At 39.0% G+C, this 17,756-nt stretch overlaps 1 protein-coding gene across 1 annotated transcript in view; it reads left to right on the forward strand.

Annotated features, from left to right (window-relative positions):
* Nucleotides 1-17,450, forward strand: part of ARHGAP20 (Rho GTPase activating protein 20) — a 148,972-nt gene extending 131,522 nt beyond the window's left edge. The window contains exons 10-15 of the mRNA XM_065882256.1: nt 1,708-1,886; nt 3,272-3,433; nt 8,114-8,223; nt 10,815-11,004; nt 12,179-12,293; nt 13,389-17,450. Of these exons, the coding sequence (XP_065738328.1) occupies nt 1,708-1,886; nt 3,272-3,433; nt 8,114-8,223; nt 10,815-11,004; nt 12,179-12,293; nt 13,389-15,241 (2,609 nt within the window). The 3' untranslated portion in view covers nt 15,242-17,450. The remainder of the gene's footprint in view (nt 1-1,707; nt 1,887-3,271; nt 3,434-8,113; nt 8,224-10,814; nt 11,005-12,178; nt 12,294-13,388) is intronic.
* The last annotated feature ends 306 nt before the right edge of the window (nt 17,451-17,756 follow it).

Here is a 17,756-nt window from a genome sequence, read left to right on the forward strand (position 1 = left end):
TGTATTGACTAATCCCATGCACTGTCCCTAGAGAAAATGGAGTCTAACCCTGTGTGGTCGCCACCTGGGAGTTATGGCCTTTCAAATCTCAGCGCTGTTAGCCTTAACTGCAAGCTGTTTTGAATCTGCCCCACACAGGTGCATGCTTCGGGCATCAGCCAGAGATTTGGGCAGGATTTATACACAATGTTTGGGGCTCCCACTATTCAGTTTTCTCCTTTCTGGGATTCGCCCCCCCTCACTTTCCAGCTGCTCTGGTTACCTCCATCTCTATTCTCTAGTTTTTTCAAGCCAGTAAAAGTGCAGATTTCTCTCCCAATTTTAGTCACCCCTACACCCTGGGGCCCGTCCTCTGGCTGAAAGCTGTAAAAATAGGAAACTTACCCAGTGCCATGCCATTCCCTTCTTCCAAGCATCAGACTTTTACCTCCACTGTCTATCTTCTTTTGTTTACTCTTTAGTGCCTTCAGGTAGGCCTTTATATTTTTCTTTAATTTTGTCCAGAGTTTATAGTTGTTACCTGTGCATATGTGTTGAGGGCCAGAGGACACACACGGCAGAAAGGTCCAAAAGGAACCTTAATGAGCTGTCTTTTTAAGTATCAAATTCTGTGCAAATCAATCAGTTTTCATGTTAAAATTAGATACAGCTGACATCAAAAATGTCTTAGAATTATGATCTCACAAAATCATGATTCACTGTTGACCTTTCTTACTTCTGCCTGTTTTGTTCATACTATCTTTACCACCTAAGTGTCTCCTCAGTTCAATTACTGTTTGAGAATGATTTATTGAGTAGTTAACTTCATGCAAGTCGTGGTGCTAGATCCTCTACCTATTGAAATCGTGTTCATTCAAAATTCACATCAAATGCACATGACTCCAGGATCACTCCCTCACTCCTAATCGGTAGATAGATGTGCTTTATTGTTCTTCTGAATACCTTTGATGTTTTGTTCCCCCCTTATGACATTTTATTTATTAATATACTTGCTTTCCCCTCACCCCCCCATCACCAGCCTTGTTCCCCCATTAGATTGTAAACTTTACCATGGCAAGGGCAAGTCTCACTTATGTTTGTATCCATCCATGCTTCCTTAAACATGTTTTTTAAAGTCAGGAACCAAAAAGATACATGAAAGTCTTTGCAGTTGGAAAAAAGGGGGGGAATATAGAACACTAGTTTCCTGTATCTCTATCCTCAGTAGTAGAGTGGAACATCAGATAATAAAGCATTCTTGTTTCTAGAGAGCAACTTAATAGAGACAACTCTTCTTCCCCTAATTCTTCTCCTTCCTCTTTGTTTACCTCCTCCTCTTCCTCTTTCCCCTTCTCCTCTCCTCTCTCCTTTTCTCCTTCCTTTCTTTTTCTCACTATTTAATTGTGATCTAATTTAATCTTCAACTTTCTTTGTATGCTTAGTCTCTGCTTCAAAATGGGATATGTGTTGGTATGAAACCCTTTTGCTTTAATTTGTTATAGTTCAGTAAGGGATCCCTTCTTTTACCTATGAAAATTTAGTGCCAGAACTTAACTAAATAGCACAGTGATGTCTCCAAGATAGTTAGGTGAATAACCCAAATGTTTGATTCTTCCTTAATTTATAAACTACTGAGCCATAGTAATGAACGAAGTGTAAAATGAGAACTGTAGAAATAAGATTAAGTGAATTAAATTATTTTCCCTAATAATCCCACTTCTTTCTTAGATTCAGGTCAGAAGACATTTAAAAGGAGAAGATCCATCATAAACTGGGCCTTCTGGCGGGGCTCTAGCACTCACCTGGATAACTTGCCCATGTCACCAACATCTCCTGTGCCAGGACAGCTCTTTGGGGTTTCTCTGCCAAATATCTGTGAGAACGACAATCTGCCCAAAGCTGTCTTGGTAAGTCTCATTTTGGCCTGTAACACTAACAGGAAAGGAGGTTTAGGAAAGGAGAGCTCAGGGAGGTAAATCTATCCCCAAATGGAAAATTATAGACACCCATGGCTCTGGCTGAGAATCTTTATTATTACTTCAAAGAATAAAAATCTGATTAAGCTATTGCAGAGTCATAAGGCAGACATAATGGGGAGAGATGATCTAGTCTACTGGTTTCAGGGAAAAGCCACATAAACCTGCTCAGATAAATTAGAATCTCCTTTGTAGAAAGAGAATCCACATTAGCCCTCACATTTCTCCCACAGCCTTTCTTGAACCCTACATTGTTCAGAAAGTCTCATTTAATTGCTTTAGCAACAGAGACTAAATCTTGTATTTCTATACTAAATCTTATATTTGTATTCTAGGTCTTTAAGCATAAAGATACATGTGCTGGCATTTAATTATCTTTTGTATGTAGAAGAGATCAAATAAAAGCCACTGAGTATTATTGTCTCTGGTTAATATAGTAAATGATCACTGTTAAGCAACATTCATTGAGTGTCCACTATCCTCCAAGCACTATGCTAGATGCCTGGCACTTTTCCTGTATTGTGCATCTATTGTACTAGTCTAGCCACTTTATTGCTTATCCGTCACAACAGATTTAGAGGGTAGTTACCATCATCATCATCATCATCACCATCATTCCTACTTTACAAATTAAAGGGAAAAAAACCCTCGAGTTTACCAAAGGTCACACAATAAACACGTGTCATAGCTAGGTTCCAGATCCCATGGGTTGCTCGTCTCCAACACCTATTCTCTTCCTACATGGCAAGCAGAGGACACACAGAAAGAAAGAAAGCAAAATGAAAGGTTGAAGAGAATGGAATGGAATGGAATGAAGAAAACTTCCTGGAAGAGATGATTTTGGAGGCTGATTTTAAAAGAAGGAAGTAAATACAGGAAGTAGAATAAAATGTAAAGTCATATAAAAAGAAAGACAAGCAAGTGGAGAGTGAATTTGGCAAGAGCATTTCCATATTAGGGGAAAAGAATCCGTATTAGAGAATAATGGGGAAAGAGTAGTTAGGGAGGAGAGAGACAAGTTAACAGGTACCTTGAAGTGACTGTTGGTTCACTGAAAAAAGACAGTCTCATTAAAGCAAGCGTTTAAAGTAAAGTGTTTTAGATGTTGAATATAACAAGAATAAATAGGAGAAAGAGATTTAAAGATAGCAAAAAACAAATTGACTTTAAATCTCTAGGAGGCCATCTAGCCCCAATCCTTCAGGGCTTCCCCCTGTTATACCCTAGCCTCTGGCAGCTGGAGAGGGCAAATATATGTTCCCTTGCTTGTTATGCATGAGGTGCCATTTTGATTTTTTTCCCCTTGTTCCCCATAGGATATGCTTTTCTTTCTTAACCAAAAAGGACCCCTCACAAAAGGCATCTTCAGACAGTCGGCCAATGTGAAATCCTGCAGAGAGCTGAAAGAGAAACTGAATTCTGGAGCTGAAGTACAACTAGACTGTGAATCTATTTTCGTGATAGCATCTGTCTTAAAGGTAGGGAAAGTTCTCCCTTCATCCACCCCACAGCATAGCTCTGGAGAAAGACAACTGGTTTCTCTCACTATAACATTATCCCCATCTGCAAAGGACCATAATAGAATTAGAATCTTAAAAAGTGTTAATAACACAAAGTCACATTGGCATTTAAAAGCCACTGCTAATGATATGGTATGTCAGATAGGCTTTTTAAAATTTTTTCATCCCACAGCACTCTCCTCATCTTCACGTCTGCCAGTCCCATGCAAAAAAATTAAATAAAAATTAAAAATAATCATAACACACAGCATGTTTACCAAAGTAAACATCCTGATGACTTTCTCACAATCTTCCTAATAAAGGCGAAATTTTCAGAAGTAAACTTTTATTAAACTTTGAAACAGAGTTTGCCAGAGTAAACAAACATTTGCCTAACAACTGAAACAAAAATTTGCTCACTGAGACCACTGAAAATTCCATTCATTTATACAGTCTCCCCCTAATGCCTTTTAAAAGTAAAGTTGGAGTAGGAATGACTCCAACATCCAGTCCTTCTTTTATGAAATCCTTACCACATTTGGCATTCTTAAAGATTCTCGCCCTTCATCCCATGTGTGTCTGGTATTTCACAGTAAGCTTCTTTGCTGCAAATATTTTTGCCACATAACTCATTGGCCACAGGTCAACTTTACCATAAAAAATAAAATAACTGGTTGACAGTTTGTTTTGACATACACAATATAAAAATCATGGCAGATGATGATGATTGGTCCCAAGAGTTGGTTTCATATTTTGAAACACACTACATTGGAGGTGAAGGAGGCCAAGGACCTTGAAGGCATAGCATGAACCCACATTTCCCCTAGAACTTAGGAACATTTATCAATGGACAAATGACAGTATGCCAAAAACATACAATGGTGTGGAAGGCTTTCACAAGCACTCAGGCACAAATATGCACCCTAGTACATAGTATTTGAAGCCTGGTGCCTCTCTTAATGAAGGAAGAAATTTTAGCAAAAAAGAAAAAGTGTGATGCTGAACAAGAGATGAATCAACAAGCAAAAAAATGTATAAAGTACTATGAACGAAAGACTTGGAAGACAAGTGCTTAAGTACAACCCACAAAATAATGTCAGTTGATTGCGCAGTATTGCCATGAATCTACACACATTTTGAATGCATTCAGATATTTTGCATTTCACAATAAAGTCTTTAATTTCGCTATTCTCGTGTTTCATTATATCCTTTTTAATGTTCCTCATTTATTTTTTGTTATTTTACCTTTTATGGTAGAATTGCCTTACAGCCAATTCACTATTTGGTAAAAGTTTTTGCAGCAAAAATGCTTGTGGCAGATAAGCTTACTTATGGCAAAAAAACCCCTAGAACCCACCCCTGTGGTTACTTAACTCACATCCACAGTTGAGTTAGACTTCTAAAATGTTTTCCTCCTCACATTCTTGAAAATGCCTCACATTTTTGGAAAACCTAGAGCCAAAACCAGCTTTTAGCAGAGATTCTGGCCTCAGCAATAGCTTCTGCAGACCAGCATCAGGCTCCCATCTCCCAGCAGGGTTGGAATGCACCAGAGCTAGGGGTGGAGACAGTGCCCCAGCCTGCATCCCAGGGCCTGGAGCATAAAAACCAAATTAAGGAAAACATGGTGAAGATGACTCTTGCATATCCCTACTGCTGGTCAGTTGCTTACAGAATCATACTTCATGACTTAATGAACAATCAGATGTCTCTTGGTAAAAGGGCCGTGTCTGCTCTTAAACAATCCCTGCCATGGACTTTCACAATAAAGTATCACTCAGAAGAACTGGAGAATTGGAGCTAGGGTCATCTAATTTATTTTACACAGGATTTGTGATTACCCTTCAATCCTGGAGTACAATAAAAGTATGTATGGTGTAATTAGCCACATACATGCAGATATATGCATGATGAATTTTTTTTCATATAATTAGGCTTTCTCCCATCTCTTAATTTAAGAAGTTAAAGCCTATGTTTTAGAAAATTTTCCTTACTATGCTATTCATCACAGCACTATGCTTCTTAAAACTTTGTACTAAATTGTTGAGGCTATTACAAAGAAGTATGGTTCTAGAAGAGTTAAACTGTATTTCAGATTGAAGAAATTGTACTTATAGAGGAATAAACAAAAGACAGAAAGTAATCCAAATGATTGAAAAGTCTGGCTAGATGGGTTCCAACTAATTAAAGTTTCATAATCATATAACTGTGTTTTACTCTCATTTCTTCCAAGTGGTTGCAAGAAAGGGAAACTTTTTGCCGAAAGTTTTTGAGCTTTTGTTTTGTTTTGTTTCTTGTTTTTAAGACTATTTGGAAGTGATACTTAAGTTTTCCTTTAGTGTTTTGCTTATACTGGTTTTGTTTAAATATAAGCTTAACCTTCAAACTATAATTGGAAGAAAATTGCTTGAGATACTGTAATTTTGATCCATCAGACCTTTGAAGAAAAGTTCATTTTTAATCCTAGGAATCTCATCTCAAATTAATATGGGCATTCTGCTGATGGCTTGGGTTCTGGTTTTGGAGGGGAGGAGGCTTTCCGTTGAGTGCTAAGAGTTGGTGATTGTAATTCAGAACCAGCTCTCACATCCTTTCTCAGATCCATGGTGGTTGTTATTTCGCAACTTGTTATTCCAGCTGTGGAGAGTTCATTGAGATGTTACAAGTTATTATCTTTCAAGTGTAGGTTTTAAGATTTAATGATGTTTTTCTTCAAAACAGATCATAAGTATTTTTTCCACTGAGATTTAAAAAGAGAGGCATTGTCACTGCCCCAATTTGAAATAACAGATTTTGGCTCTTCTGACTCTGACTCTTAAAGTAGGTACAGCAACTAAAATTAGTCTGAAATTGTGAAAATTCGGTAGCTTTACCCAAAAGAAAGAGGTAACTTTTGTGATGACACATCTGAATCACAAGTATCCAGGTACATTTCTGCTGAAAAATATAATAGAACAGAGAAAGACTTTGTATCAATCATCTTCCTACTTGTTAACTACTCTAAAACAAATGTATGTTAATAGGTAACGTGACCACAAAGAGGTTTATAAAAATTATTTTAGAATCTCAGTTATAGTTAGTTGACCTTCCCTTGTCCTTCACTAATATTTGACCATATGACAAATAGCAACAGTTCAGTAATGACCTCGACTATGTCTGGGACTGTGCTTGGCATTAAGGTGTATGATGTAGAAGGTGAGGGTCCGATCCTGCCCTGAAGGAGCTAATAAGCTAGTGGGGGACATGCTCACCTAATTAGCTAACTGCAACACTTAGGTATCACAGCTTCCATCTTAGTAATAAAAACATGACATATAAGCAACAAGTTGTGCATTGCCGTTTTAAAGCACATAGATGATGTTGCTGATTCGATTTTCCAGCAAGGATTAAAATTATTCAATTGCAGACTTTCACCTATCTCCATGTTGTAGGCAGGAACTTGCAAGAGGATAGTCAACCATGGGTACAGTGCTTAGATATGAAATTGAGTTTTGTCTGCCTGAAGTTTACTAAGGTGGAGATCAGACTTTGCAAGCTTGGCTTGTTAGAACCATGCCAAAAGCAGCAGAGAGAGTTGGCCTAGATCAGAAAGGAACATAGGACCAAGACCAAAATTAGTTCATTTTTAAGCTTTTTATTAACATATGTCAAACAACAAACGCCGTTGATTATATCCTACTTGTGTCATAGTCTGGTTTCACCACACCTAGCCCTGCCAGTGGCCTCAAAATAAAAGGCTCTCAAAGGCCAGACAGGATAATGTACCAGGGACATTTTTTTTTTTTTTTTTTTTTGCAGTACGCGGGCCTCTCACTGTTGTGGCCTCTCCTGTTGCGGAGCACAGGCTCCGGACGCGCAGGCTCGGCGGCCATGGCTCACGGGCCCAGCCGCCCCGCGGCATGTGGGATCCTCCCGGACCCAGGCACGAACCCGTGTCCCCTGCATCGGCAGGCAGACTCCCAACCACAGCGCCACTAGGGAAGCCCCCAGGGACATATTATTTAATGTACATTAGGCATGGGGTGCTGTCCTAGGCTCCCAGAGCCCAGTCATAGTCTGGAGTGCTTTCTCCCCATGATACATGAGAGCTCTTCTATGGGGAATATAAGGAGAAATTCTAAGTACCTATGGATGGAATTATTCACCAATGCCACTGGAATATAAAGTTCTAAAACAACAGGGACTTGGTTTTATTTACTACTCTATCCCTAGCACCTTAAACAGTGCCTGGAACATATGAATAAATATGTATAGAATGATTGGATGACTGATTACCACATTATGAATCTCACAAATATCTTCATGCATTTCTTTTAACTAGTGAAATAAAAAGGATTTAGGATGGTTTGCCAGACCCTGCCATGTTATACTAATTTGCTAAAATGTACACCCACAGGAGGTTTCATCTCAAACAGGTTGTCCATTATCTTTACCACTATAGTCCAGAATCCAATTTCCCTCTGGTTTTTGTTAGAAAAATATCAAAGCATGCATTTCTATATGTGCACATCATTGAAGGGTTAGCACAGAGCTCTGTGTATTCCAAAGAAGGGACACCTTAACTGTACTTTCCAATAACGTGTCTTCTTTGTAATTTCTCTCATATATAATTAGCATGAGAATAACAATTTTAAATATTTATTTTTCCCTCTATATAAGGATTTTCTACGAAATATTCCAGGAAGTACTTTTTCGTCAGATCTCTATGATCATTGGGTCTGTGTAATGGATCAAGGAAATGATGAAGAGAAAATACATGCAGTTCAAAGGTAATTATTCTAATTTGGTCATTTCTCAAAAATACTTTTTAAAAAACTTACATTTTATAAGTTTGTCTATTAATGTAATATGACTATCAAAGTCAAATCCATGGGGACCAGTTTAAATATAGATTTATGCTAGCTACTGTCATTGTTACTGTTTTTTACCCCTAACCTTATTAACGTGGAATACTCTACCATTGTACACCTTCTGTATATCTGAATCTGATAGGAGCTGAAATCCATTAGACCAATAGCTAACACAGTAGACCCAATCTACAATTTATGATCTTAGTTTTGGTAAATATTTAACTAACCAGACAATTCCTTATATACTTCACTTAGCAACTGAATTCACATAGAGAAAATTCCTTCCCCTCAGGGAACTAAGTCTAGTCGAATAGATAGAATAGATGAAACAGAGAATAACAGTGTAGTATAATCAGTGAAAGAGATATATGAAGAAGGATATGTGGGAATACTACAGAGAGAAAAGTGTATTGTCTGTATATTCATGCAAAGAATGCATTGTCTGTATTCATGCAAAGGTAAGTTGCTGGCAGGACTCACCATCCTGATTCCTGAATATTTCCTGCATTAAAAGAGAAGCAATACTTCCAGCTCTCTGAAAACCCAAGAATCCCAATATCATTTATTTGCCTATGCTTGTTTAGTACAGGTTTTTCTTGAGCAGCTTTCAAACACAAATTATTATCTACACACTGCTATTGATAGACACCTTTTATCAGTAGAAGAAAATAGTATAACTGTTGAAGACACCAGAATCAAAGCCATGTAACAAAATTCTATCTCTGCTTCCATTAAGGTTTGGTGGAAACCATTCAGAGGTAGTGAACCTCAGATTTTGTATTTTGTTGCTCATTGTCTAAAACTTTATATTCTACAAACTGTTAAATGGGTGATTTTTTTAAAGAGGGTAGAATTATGGCTTTCATACAAATACAAAATTAACACATGTGAAAGATTTTATTTAAAACATTAATTAATGAGAGAACTAGTAGGATATTACTGCCAGTTCAAAGGAGATTTCAAACTATCAATACCACAACTTACATAGTTAACTCAGAAATGCTGAAATGAATTTACAAGTAGATGCAAAACTGACTTTTACTACTGGGGCACGGGGGTGTATGTACAAATAAACCATTTATCTCTCCACCAGACAGAATTTTCCAGTCTATAGACAAGTGTTAAGTGCACTGCTGTCAGTAATCTACAGTTTTCAGAGTTGTAAAATAACTCAAAGGTTTAGGGCCCCCATAGAAACAGATATCCTAGAGCAGGGGTCCCCAACCCCTGGGCCATGGACCAGTAGCAGTCTGCGGCCTGTGAGGAACCGGGCCGCACAGCAGGGGGTAAGTGCGCGGTGGGTAAGCAAGCGAAGCTTCATCTGCTTCTCCCCATCACACCCCATCGCTCACATTACCGCCTGAACCATCCCCCCAACCCCACTGTCCATGAAAAAATTGTTGCCCATGAAACCGGTCCCCGGTGCCAAAAAGGTTGGGGACCACTGCCCTAGAGTATGATAGACAGTGCCTCACTTTCCATTGAATACATTCAGTAATCTTTTGGTCCATTTCAGTATCTTTCATAATTTGTCCCTACAAAACTGTACTCATTGTCAGTCCATAGTGCCGAAAAAACACCTCTCTGCTGTTTATGCAACAGGAGTCAGATTACCCAATGTAACCCCAGGTTACAGATTCTTGCTGGAAAAAAGCAACAAGCATGACTATCAGCATATGTTTTCTGTATGGTAGTAAAAATCATTTTTAGTGAATGTTCATTTAAAATTCCTTATCAATTACAAAATAGGAACAGTAGGAAAAATACTATCGTAAGCTTGACTTATGTGTGATAGTAACACCAGTGAGATAAAGAGATGTGGGACAGGACTTCCCTGGTGGCGCAGTGATTGAGAGTCCGCCTGCCTATGCAGGGGACACGGGTTCGTGCCCTGGTTCGGGAAGATCCCACATGCCGCGGAGCGGCTGGGCCCGTGAGCCATGGCAACGGGAGAGACCACAACAGTGAGAGGCCCGCATACTGCAAAAAAAAAAAAAAAAAAAGATGTGGGACAAAACTGATCTCGGAAGATGTGGGAGCAGAGCATAAGCTCTCAGAATGGACCTGGGAGTCTTCGTAGCTGAAGTTTGGGTTTTTACCAAGAGACAGAATCCTTGTGTTGCCACTTGGAAGTAAAGGAGCATATTAAGTATAACTGTTTAATTTCATCAGAAAGTTTTTTGGGGTATTGGTTGAGAATATTCTGGAATGTTACAGGATTTGCATAAGACACATTGTACCAGTTTCAGGTAAATATTTCAGGCAGCATTTTTTTATGAACCATTTTTCTGCATTCTTTCACATTTTCATTGGATTATGAAGGCAGTGTACAAAATAAATAAATAAATCTCCAGTGCTCACTTTCTCTCCTATGTACAGGAAGTCCTCACTTTGCATGTGCCATGTTAACACACTTTCCTGTACATCTCAACTGTGAAAAGCAAGGGCTGCCTGGCTATACAAGTTTTCTATGAAATGTTTGCTTAAAGAGTACATTTTTCTGTCTTTAGGCTATTAGACCAGCTTCCAAGAGCCAATGTTATTCTCCTAAGGTATCTTTTTGGGGTATTATACAACATTGAGCAACATTCCTCATCCAATCAGATGACTGCATTTAATTTAGCAGTGTGCATCGCTCCAAGCATTCTTTGGCCTCCTACTTCCTCCAGCCCAGAACTAGAAAACGAATTTACAAAAAAGGTAATGAAGTTTTTCATTTTTATGCTGTGAGGGACCAAGTCCCCATTTTGAACCTAACATTCAGGGTATTAATTCTGAAAGATATTTTCTTAAATAACTTCAGTACGTACCCTTATAAATTTGAGTTCATTGAGTGTTTTATCCTATCCTGGTAGACTGTAGAAAGGTGATTTCTTGAGCAAAAAAGTGATAGCAGTTGGATTACTTCCCTTTTCCCTTTCAGGAGGAAAACCAACTATGACTGACTGACTTAAACCATAGAGTGATAAGAAAGCAGTTGATATGATTTTAAAAAGAAATAAGGACTTTGGAATTTGACAGGTCAGGGTTGGATTCTCAGCCCTACCACTTGCCAGATGTACAATCTTAGGCAAAATCAGTTACATTGATCCAGTTTCCTCATCTAAAAAATGGAGGTGTTGATAATATCGACATAGTTCATACAGTAGTTACTTGAAATCACACTCATGTAGGGCCTGGTGGTTAGTACAGGGGTGGGGGTATTGGTTCCCCTTGCTCCCAACATTCTGCCTGCTCCTTTGCCTCAGCTGTTGGGGCAAGAAAACTATGTAAAGGTTCCAGTATATCCCATGGAGGCACAAAGCTCCCTAGCAAAATCTTACCTCTTCGCCCAAGCACCTCCAGTTAGGGAGCCTAAGGGAAGAGACTAGTCAGGCAAAATGCAAGTTTTCTCTCCAGCTGTCTCTCTCCTTCACAATAAATCCACAGAGGATACCTACCCACTTCCCACGCTTATGACACCTGCCTTTTACATAAGAAATGCATTTTATAAATGTTCATCTAATGATGCTTCATGAATTTTAATGAGAAGGTTTATTTCTTCACCCCAAATGCCCTATAGAGAATACTTAAAATTACTCTAATTTTAAAGACAGAACTATTGGCATAAAAATGTTAGCATTAAGCCAAGGCCACACATAATAACAAATAATAACTTTAGTCCACTGATTAAAGTTAATTTCTATGCTCAAACTGCTCTTGAAAGTATTATAGTTTGTTAGAGGAAACTGTATTGTATACTTTTAAAGCAGACATGAATTTTTCTCAGGATTCTTTTGCATTTTTTGTTAGAATCAGGATTCATATATGAAATGTGATTTATAGACATTCTATATGAGAAGTAGCAGTTCATTTTTGTCCCTTTTTTGTACAGGTTTCTCTTCTTATACAATTTCTGATTGAAAATTGCTGTCGGATATTTGGAGAAGAAATCACTTCCCTCTTGGGAGAGGTTTCAGTGAGATGTGATACTAGAGAGAATGCCTCAGGTATTGTGAATAATTGGATTGTTTTTTTGTGGGAAACAGACACACATCTGTGAAGATCAGCTGGGACAGTGGTTATCCTGGAGCCCATAGCAGCTCAGGTGAAGGGGCCTCTCACCTGGGTTAGTGGGCCTAGGACTTCTGCTCCTTCCTTAGAAGGCCTGCTAATAGGTCAGAGTATGTTAACACTGTGGTAGTGTTAAGAAATGTATAAGACAAGGTTCCAAACTCCAAGAAGTTGTTAGTGGCAGCATTATATGGTATGATGTTTTTAACCTTTCTTTAAATAAAACTTTACAAGGAACCCCAATATGAATAACACAGCTGCTGTGGTTGAAACTGGAGTAGAAGGCCCAGAGGCAGTAGAGGCAGCCCTGGTTTTTTTGCTCCTCACCTTCCTCCTAGAGGTCCCTGAGACTTCTCAGAATTCTAGTGCACTGCAAAAACACTTTACAAACAACTAGCATCATGGGGCAAGCCAGGGTGTGTTAGGGGTAAAGACATTCAACGTTCCAGATTATGAATTCCTGTACCACCAATTATTAGTTATGTTACCTTTGGCCAATTATTCTATGCCACTGAAAATCATTATCTTCGTTTATAAATATGGATAAACCATAATATCTAACTGTGATGGTTGTATTAAAGATTACATAAAGGATAGTAAAAAATCTTTGTCAAATAGAGATTGTTAGGGTTAGTAAATGGTATCTCTGAGACTAGAGTCAATTATGTATATATATCCACCAGCTAATCCATTTAAAAGACAAGGGTCTTATTCAGAACCTGGGTATATCTTATTCAGAACCTGGGTATATCTGGCATTAATTCCTTTATATTTTTAACTGTTTCTTGGTATCTCCTCATTGCTTTGAGGAAATCTTACTTAAGGAAAGCCCATTTCTTCAGGAACTGAGGTAAATCTATTATACCCCCACAGTTTATTTTTAATTCTGCACTTAGTACTGGGAAGACTGTGAAAGATCCTTTCTTTCTTTAGAGTAGGAATTTGAACAATCTGCATGAAAACAGAATTAAGTTAAACATCATCACAGTTGGGAAAGTAAAAACAATAATCATGATTCGCTTTTTCAACAGATATCTCTTGCTTCCAACTGAATGACTCCTCCTATGACAGCTTGGAGAATGAGCTGAATGAGGATGTTGATGCCCCGTGTAGCGACTTGGTAAAGAAACTTGGTCAGGGTAGCAGAAGCATGGACTCTGTGTTAACCCTCAGTGACTATGACCTCGACCAGCCTGAGGTAGAAGGTCTTTTAACCCTGAGCGACTTTGACTTAGACCATTCTAAAGATGAAGACATTCAAATGGAGCAGCCTCTTGAATCCAAGCCAGTGAACATTGCAGTGTACACAAAGGAACCCCTGCAGGATCATGCCAGGGCCCCCTCTGGCATGAGCACGCCCAGCCACCTGTCTACAACTGCACCAGATGCTCCAAAAAGCTTGAGGCGACACCGGCGCTGCTCAGAGCCCAGCTACGACTATCTAGATTCAAAGCTTTCCTATCTCAGGGAGTTTTATCAGAAAAAGCTACGCAAGTCCAGCTGTGATGCAGTTCTCTCGAAAAAAGATGAGAGCCATCTGAATCAGAATCAACCCCTCCAGGAAGAGGGTAAGACATGTTTTAAAAAGAGTTTAGTCATAGGCACTGATATCAAGAAAAATGCCACTAATAAAAATGTTAAGAAGAAAAGCTTGTCTGATAATGAAGGAAATCATGTAAAACTTTTTCCTAAATCCAAGCCAGTAGCTATTTCCATGGCATCTTATAGTCACATGTCCTCATGTGATCATCCCAGGAACCAGACCTTTGATGCAGATACATCTGGATACTCCCCACCACACACAACAGATGCCCTCAAGAGTTCAAGGAGGCACCGGCGATGCTCAGAGCCCAACATTGATGACCAACACTGCAAACTGACCTATCTCAGGGGGATTCATTCAAAGAAACAACATAAAGCCAGCTATGAAGCCAGTCTCTTGCATGGAGAGGAAGATTATCTCAAGCGGCACAAGTCTTTGCAAATGGAGGGCCAAAAGCTTATTAATCAGAGTTTGGTCATGGGGATTGAGGTGGGCAAGACTAGTGCCACAAACCAAAACACTGATAAGGTTTTACCCCCAAGATTAAACATTTGCTCAAGGACTAGCTATTCCAGCTTGTCCTCCCCAGGCACTTCTCCATCTGGCTCATCAGTGAGCTCCCAAGACAGTGCTTTTTCTCAGATTTCTGAACACTCCGTGTTTACACCCACTGAAACTTCCTCTCCAATAGATTGCACTTTTCAGGCTCAAAGAAAGCAGGAAGAGCTTTCTTCTGACTTTAGCGGTTCCAGCCTCATTTCTGGAATTCCTGGTCCCTCATCAGGGCAGGCCAGTGGTCACCTGGCTTATACAAAAAAGGACAGTGTAGAGTGGCATTCACAAATGCATTCTGTAACTCTTCACCCCAGCACATGGTTGAGAAATGGAGTAGCCAGTTTGAAAAACTGGTCCCTCAAAAAGAAGGCAAGGGCACCCAGACCAGAGGAAAATAAAATAGGTTCTCTAAAAGGACACACAGAGCCTCCTCCACATGCTTCTGGTGTTCCAGAAGCCAACGCACTGCATGAGAGACAGAAAGACATGCCCCGAAGGGCGGCTGAAGGACTTGGAGCTGTGCAAACAGCCCGCTGGTATAGTTCTTACCCCAGCCAGGACTCAGAGAAACACTGTAGCTCTCCAGTCAGCCTAGTGGAAGACAGACTCGGGCTTTGTATGAAGTCACCCGAGGAAGGAGAGATTAGTGGGCAGTGTTCTCCCGGTACTCTGCCTCACGGAAGATCCTCGCCCAGCTCTTTGACTGTGGATCATGTGTGCAGCCCAGACTCAGGGCCTACAGTGGTTTGTGATGTTGAGGACAGACATTTGACCAAAGACATTTAACCACAATAAGAATCTGATGTCTACAAGAACAGAAACTGGGCTAATCATGATATAAAGATAATAATTATTATGACCTCTTTGTGTAAAATACCTGGGATGGGTAGCATAAGGATAATCATTGCTAATACTTAGGACAACAAAAGAATTCTCTTTATTGAGACTATTTGGCAAAAAGTTTAGACTAAAAACTTTTGTCACCTAAGTGTTTGGGAGGCTTTTCCTTATTAGAGCGTGGTTTGATCCTGTCATGCGTTTTAAGAGCTACAAGCAGAGGGCTAGAGAAAGCGTCTTCTGTAGAGGAAACATGCCATGTATGATGAAATTAGTAACCTGAGAAAGCCAGGAAGTCAAAAGTGAAGAATAGGAACTGGAGAGAGAGAGGGAAGGGTGGAGAGAAACCATCCACATTCCATGGAATGTGCTTAATAAGTAGGCAAGAAAAATGCCACTAATCAAAGCTACAGAAGGAAAACATGTTCAATAATAAAGGAAATTATTTGAAACTTTTCCCCAAATCTGAACCAGTGGCCATTTCTGTGACATCTTATAGTCAGTCACATGCCCTCACAACATCATTTCAGGTATTAGCCCATTGATGCAACTAGAGAGGAAGAAAACTACAGTGATTCAAAAGCCATGAGTACCATGATATAATAGTTTTTGTTTGTTTTGTTTCTTTGGTTGTGTTGGTTGTGCTTTTCCATTAGTGTTTCATTGCTCTGCAGAGGTTCCAGGACACAGAACTGTGAGGAGAAAGAAGGAGGTGGTTGCTCATTTCAATGTCCTTGCAAGGTACCTGAGCTAGAAACATTCTCCAGAAATGCAGATTGACTGTGTTTGCTGTCTTAGTGTGGGGGAAAAAACTGCCACAGCAGTCCTTTCTCTATTACACGATTGCTATTGCCAACATGTGATCAAAGCATGGCTCCTCTTTGTTGAAATTTTTTTCTGCTCCTTGCCTCTTAGATTAGTCAGCCAGAAAAAATTACTGGTAAATCATCCCTTTTCTGATTGTCACTTGGCAGTTGAGAACAGTTTTGAGGTTGGCAGGTTATAAAGAGTCACAGAATAGAGGAGCCATAAGAGTGGCTGTCAGGCCTCCTTTCAGGCAGTCATCGGCTTTGGATTTTCTTACCTCCAGAAGTTTTTACATATTCTTTGTTCCAAATGATTCATGGTTTATACCCCATTGGTTCATTTCATATCCATGGACATTTCTTCTCTCTTGCCTTAAAGTTTATACTAGTACCTCTCCTGGATTATTTCCATGGATTATTTGGCCTTGCCGGCCAGTGTGAAGGGGTAGAATCAGAAATGGATGTGCATCTTCCTTCATTTTAAATACTTATAAGAAGTTGCTTAGAGCCCATTTGGTTTCTTTAGTTCAGTATCAGATGGACCTTCCTCCCACAAATTTGCTTAATTCCAAATTATTTTTCTCAGCCACCCAGAAACTTTCATGTCAAAATGTTCTTTCACTGTTGTCCTAAAGGTTGCATTTTTCAGTTATAGAAAAAATAATGTTTTCTGTAAGATAGAAGAAGTCCTTTCAGTATTAGCTCTAGGTGCTACCTACCTCTAGGGGACATGGCCCTGTTTGTCCTAAGCATTATAATTAACTTTTAGAACCCTCTCCAAAGAGCTCCTTTATGACACTGGCCATCTCAGTCACAGATGTGAAGTAGATTTTACCTTATAACTAACCACTCCTATATTTAGACTCCTAAGTGTCCATAGGCATCTTTTGTGGTATAATATATAAAGGCAACAGGGATTCCCCTCACCCTTAGGGCATACTACTGCAGAACCACAAGATGTGAATGAAGCTCTTATGGCTTGGAGTGTCTTTCTAGAAGAAATTGCTTCTCTACTTAACAAAATAATAGTTCTATCCTTTTTGCTTTCATATTGATGGATAGGAAATCATCCACTCAGTTTGAAGCATGGAAGAAAATAGATGCTGAGGTTCTTCAATAACCATTCCTACTCTCTGTGTTCCCTTAGATACTCCTGTAACATTTAATGTGAATAGTTAATATTGCTGTAAAGTATTATATTGTATGATTTGAAGACAGACTACATGTCATTTTATCATACTCTGTCAATCTATAATATATTAGACCAATGCTTTATCTAAAATGCTTTTGAGTTTGTATAATATATCTTGACAAATTTTACTACCATATGTTATGTAATAAATGTGTATTTTTGTACTTGCAGAAACTGCTGCTAAATTTTAAAGTTGTTTGGTTATAAAGGCACTGATAATGGATATGTATGAAGTCCATTTTGTCTATTAAATAAAACAACATTCTTCAGAGTTAACAGTCCCACCAGAGCAATATTGCCCTTTGTAGACTCGTTTTAGCTAATGAGCCCAATTTCTGCTTAACGTTGGAAATTTCATAAAATGTAATTAATGTTGAATTGGATCTTTGAGCTTTTAGTCATAGGCCATGGTTAGTCTCTCTAGAAAAAGAGGTTTTTTTCTTTTATAGTTTTCTAATCTTACTGT

This window comes from Phocoena phocoena, chromosome 8 (assembly GCF_963924675.1).
Source record: "Phocoena phocoena chromosome 8, mPhoPho1.1, whole genome shotgun sequence".
Classification (NCBI taxonomy): Eukaryota; Metazoa; Chordata; class Mammalia; order Artiodactyla; family Phocoenidae; genus Phocoena; species Phocoena phocoena.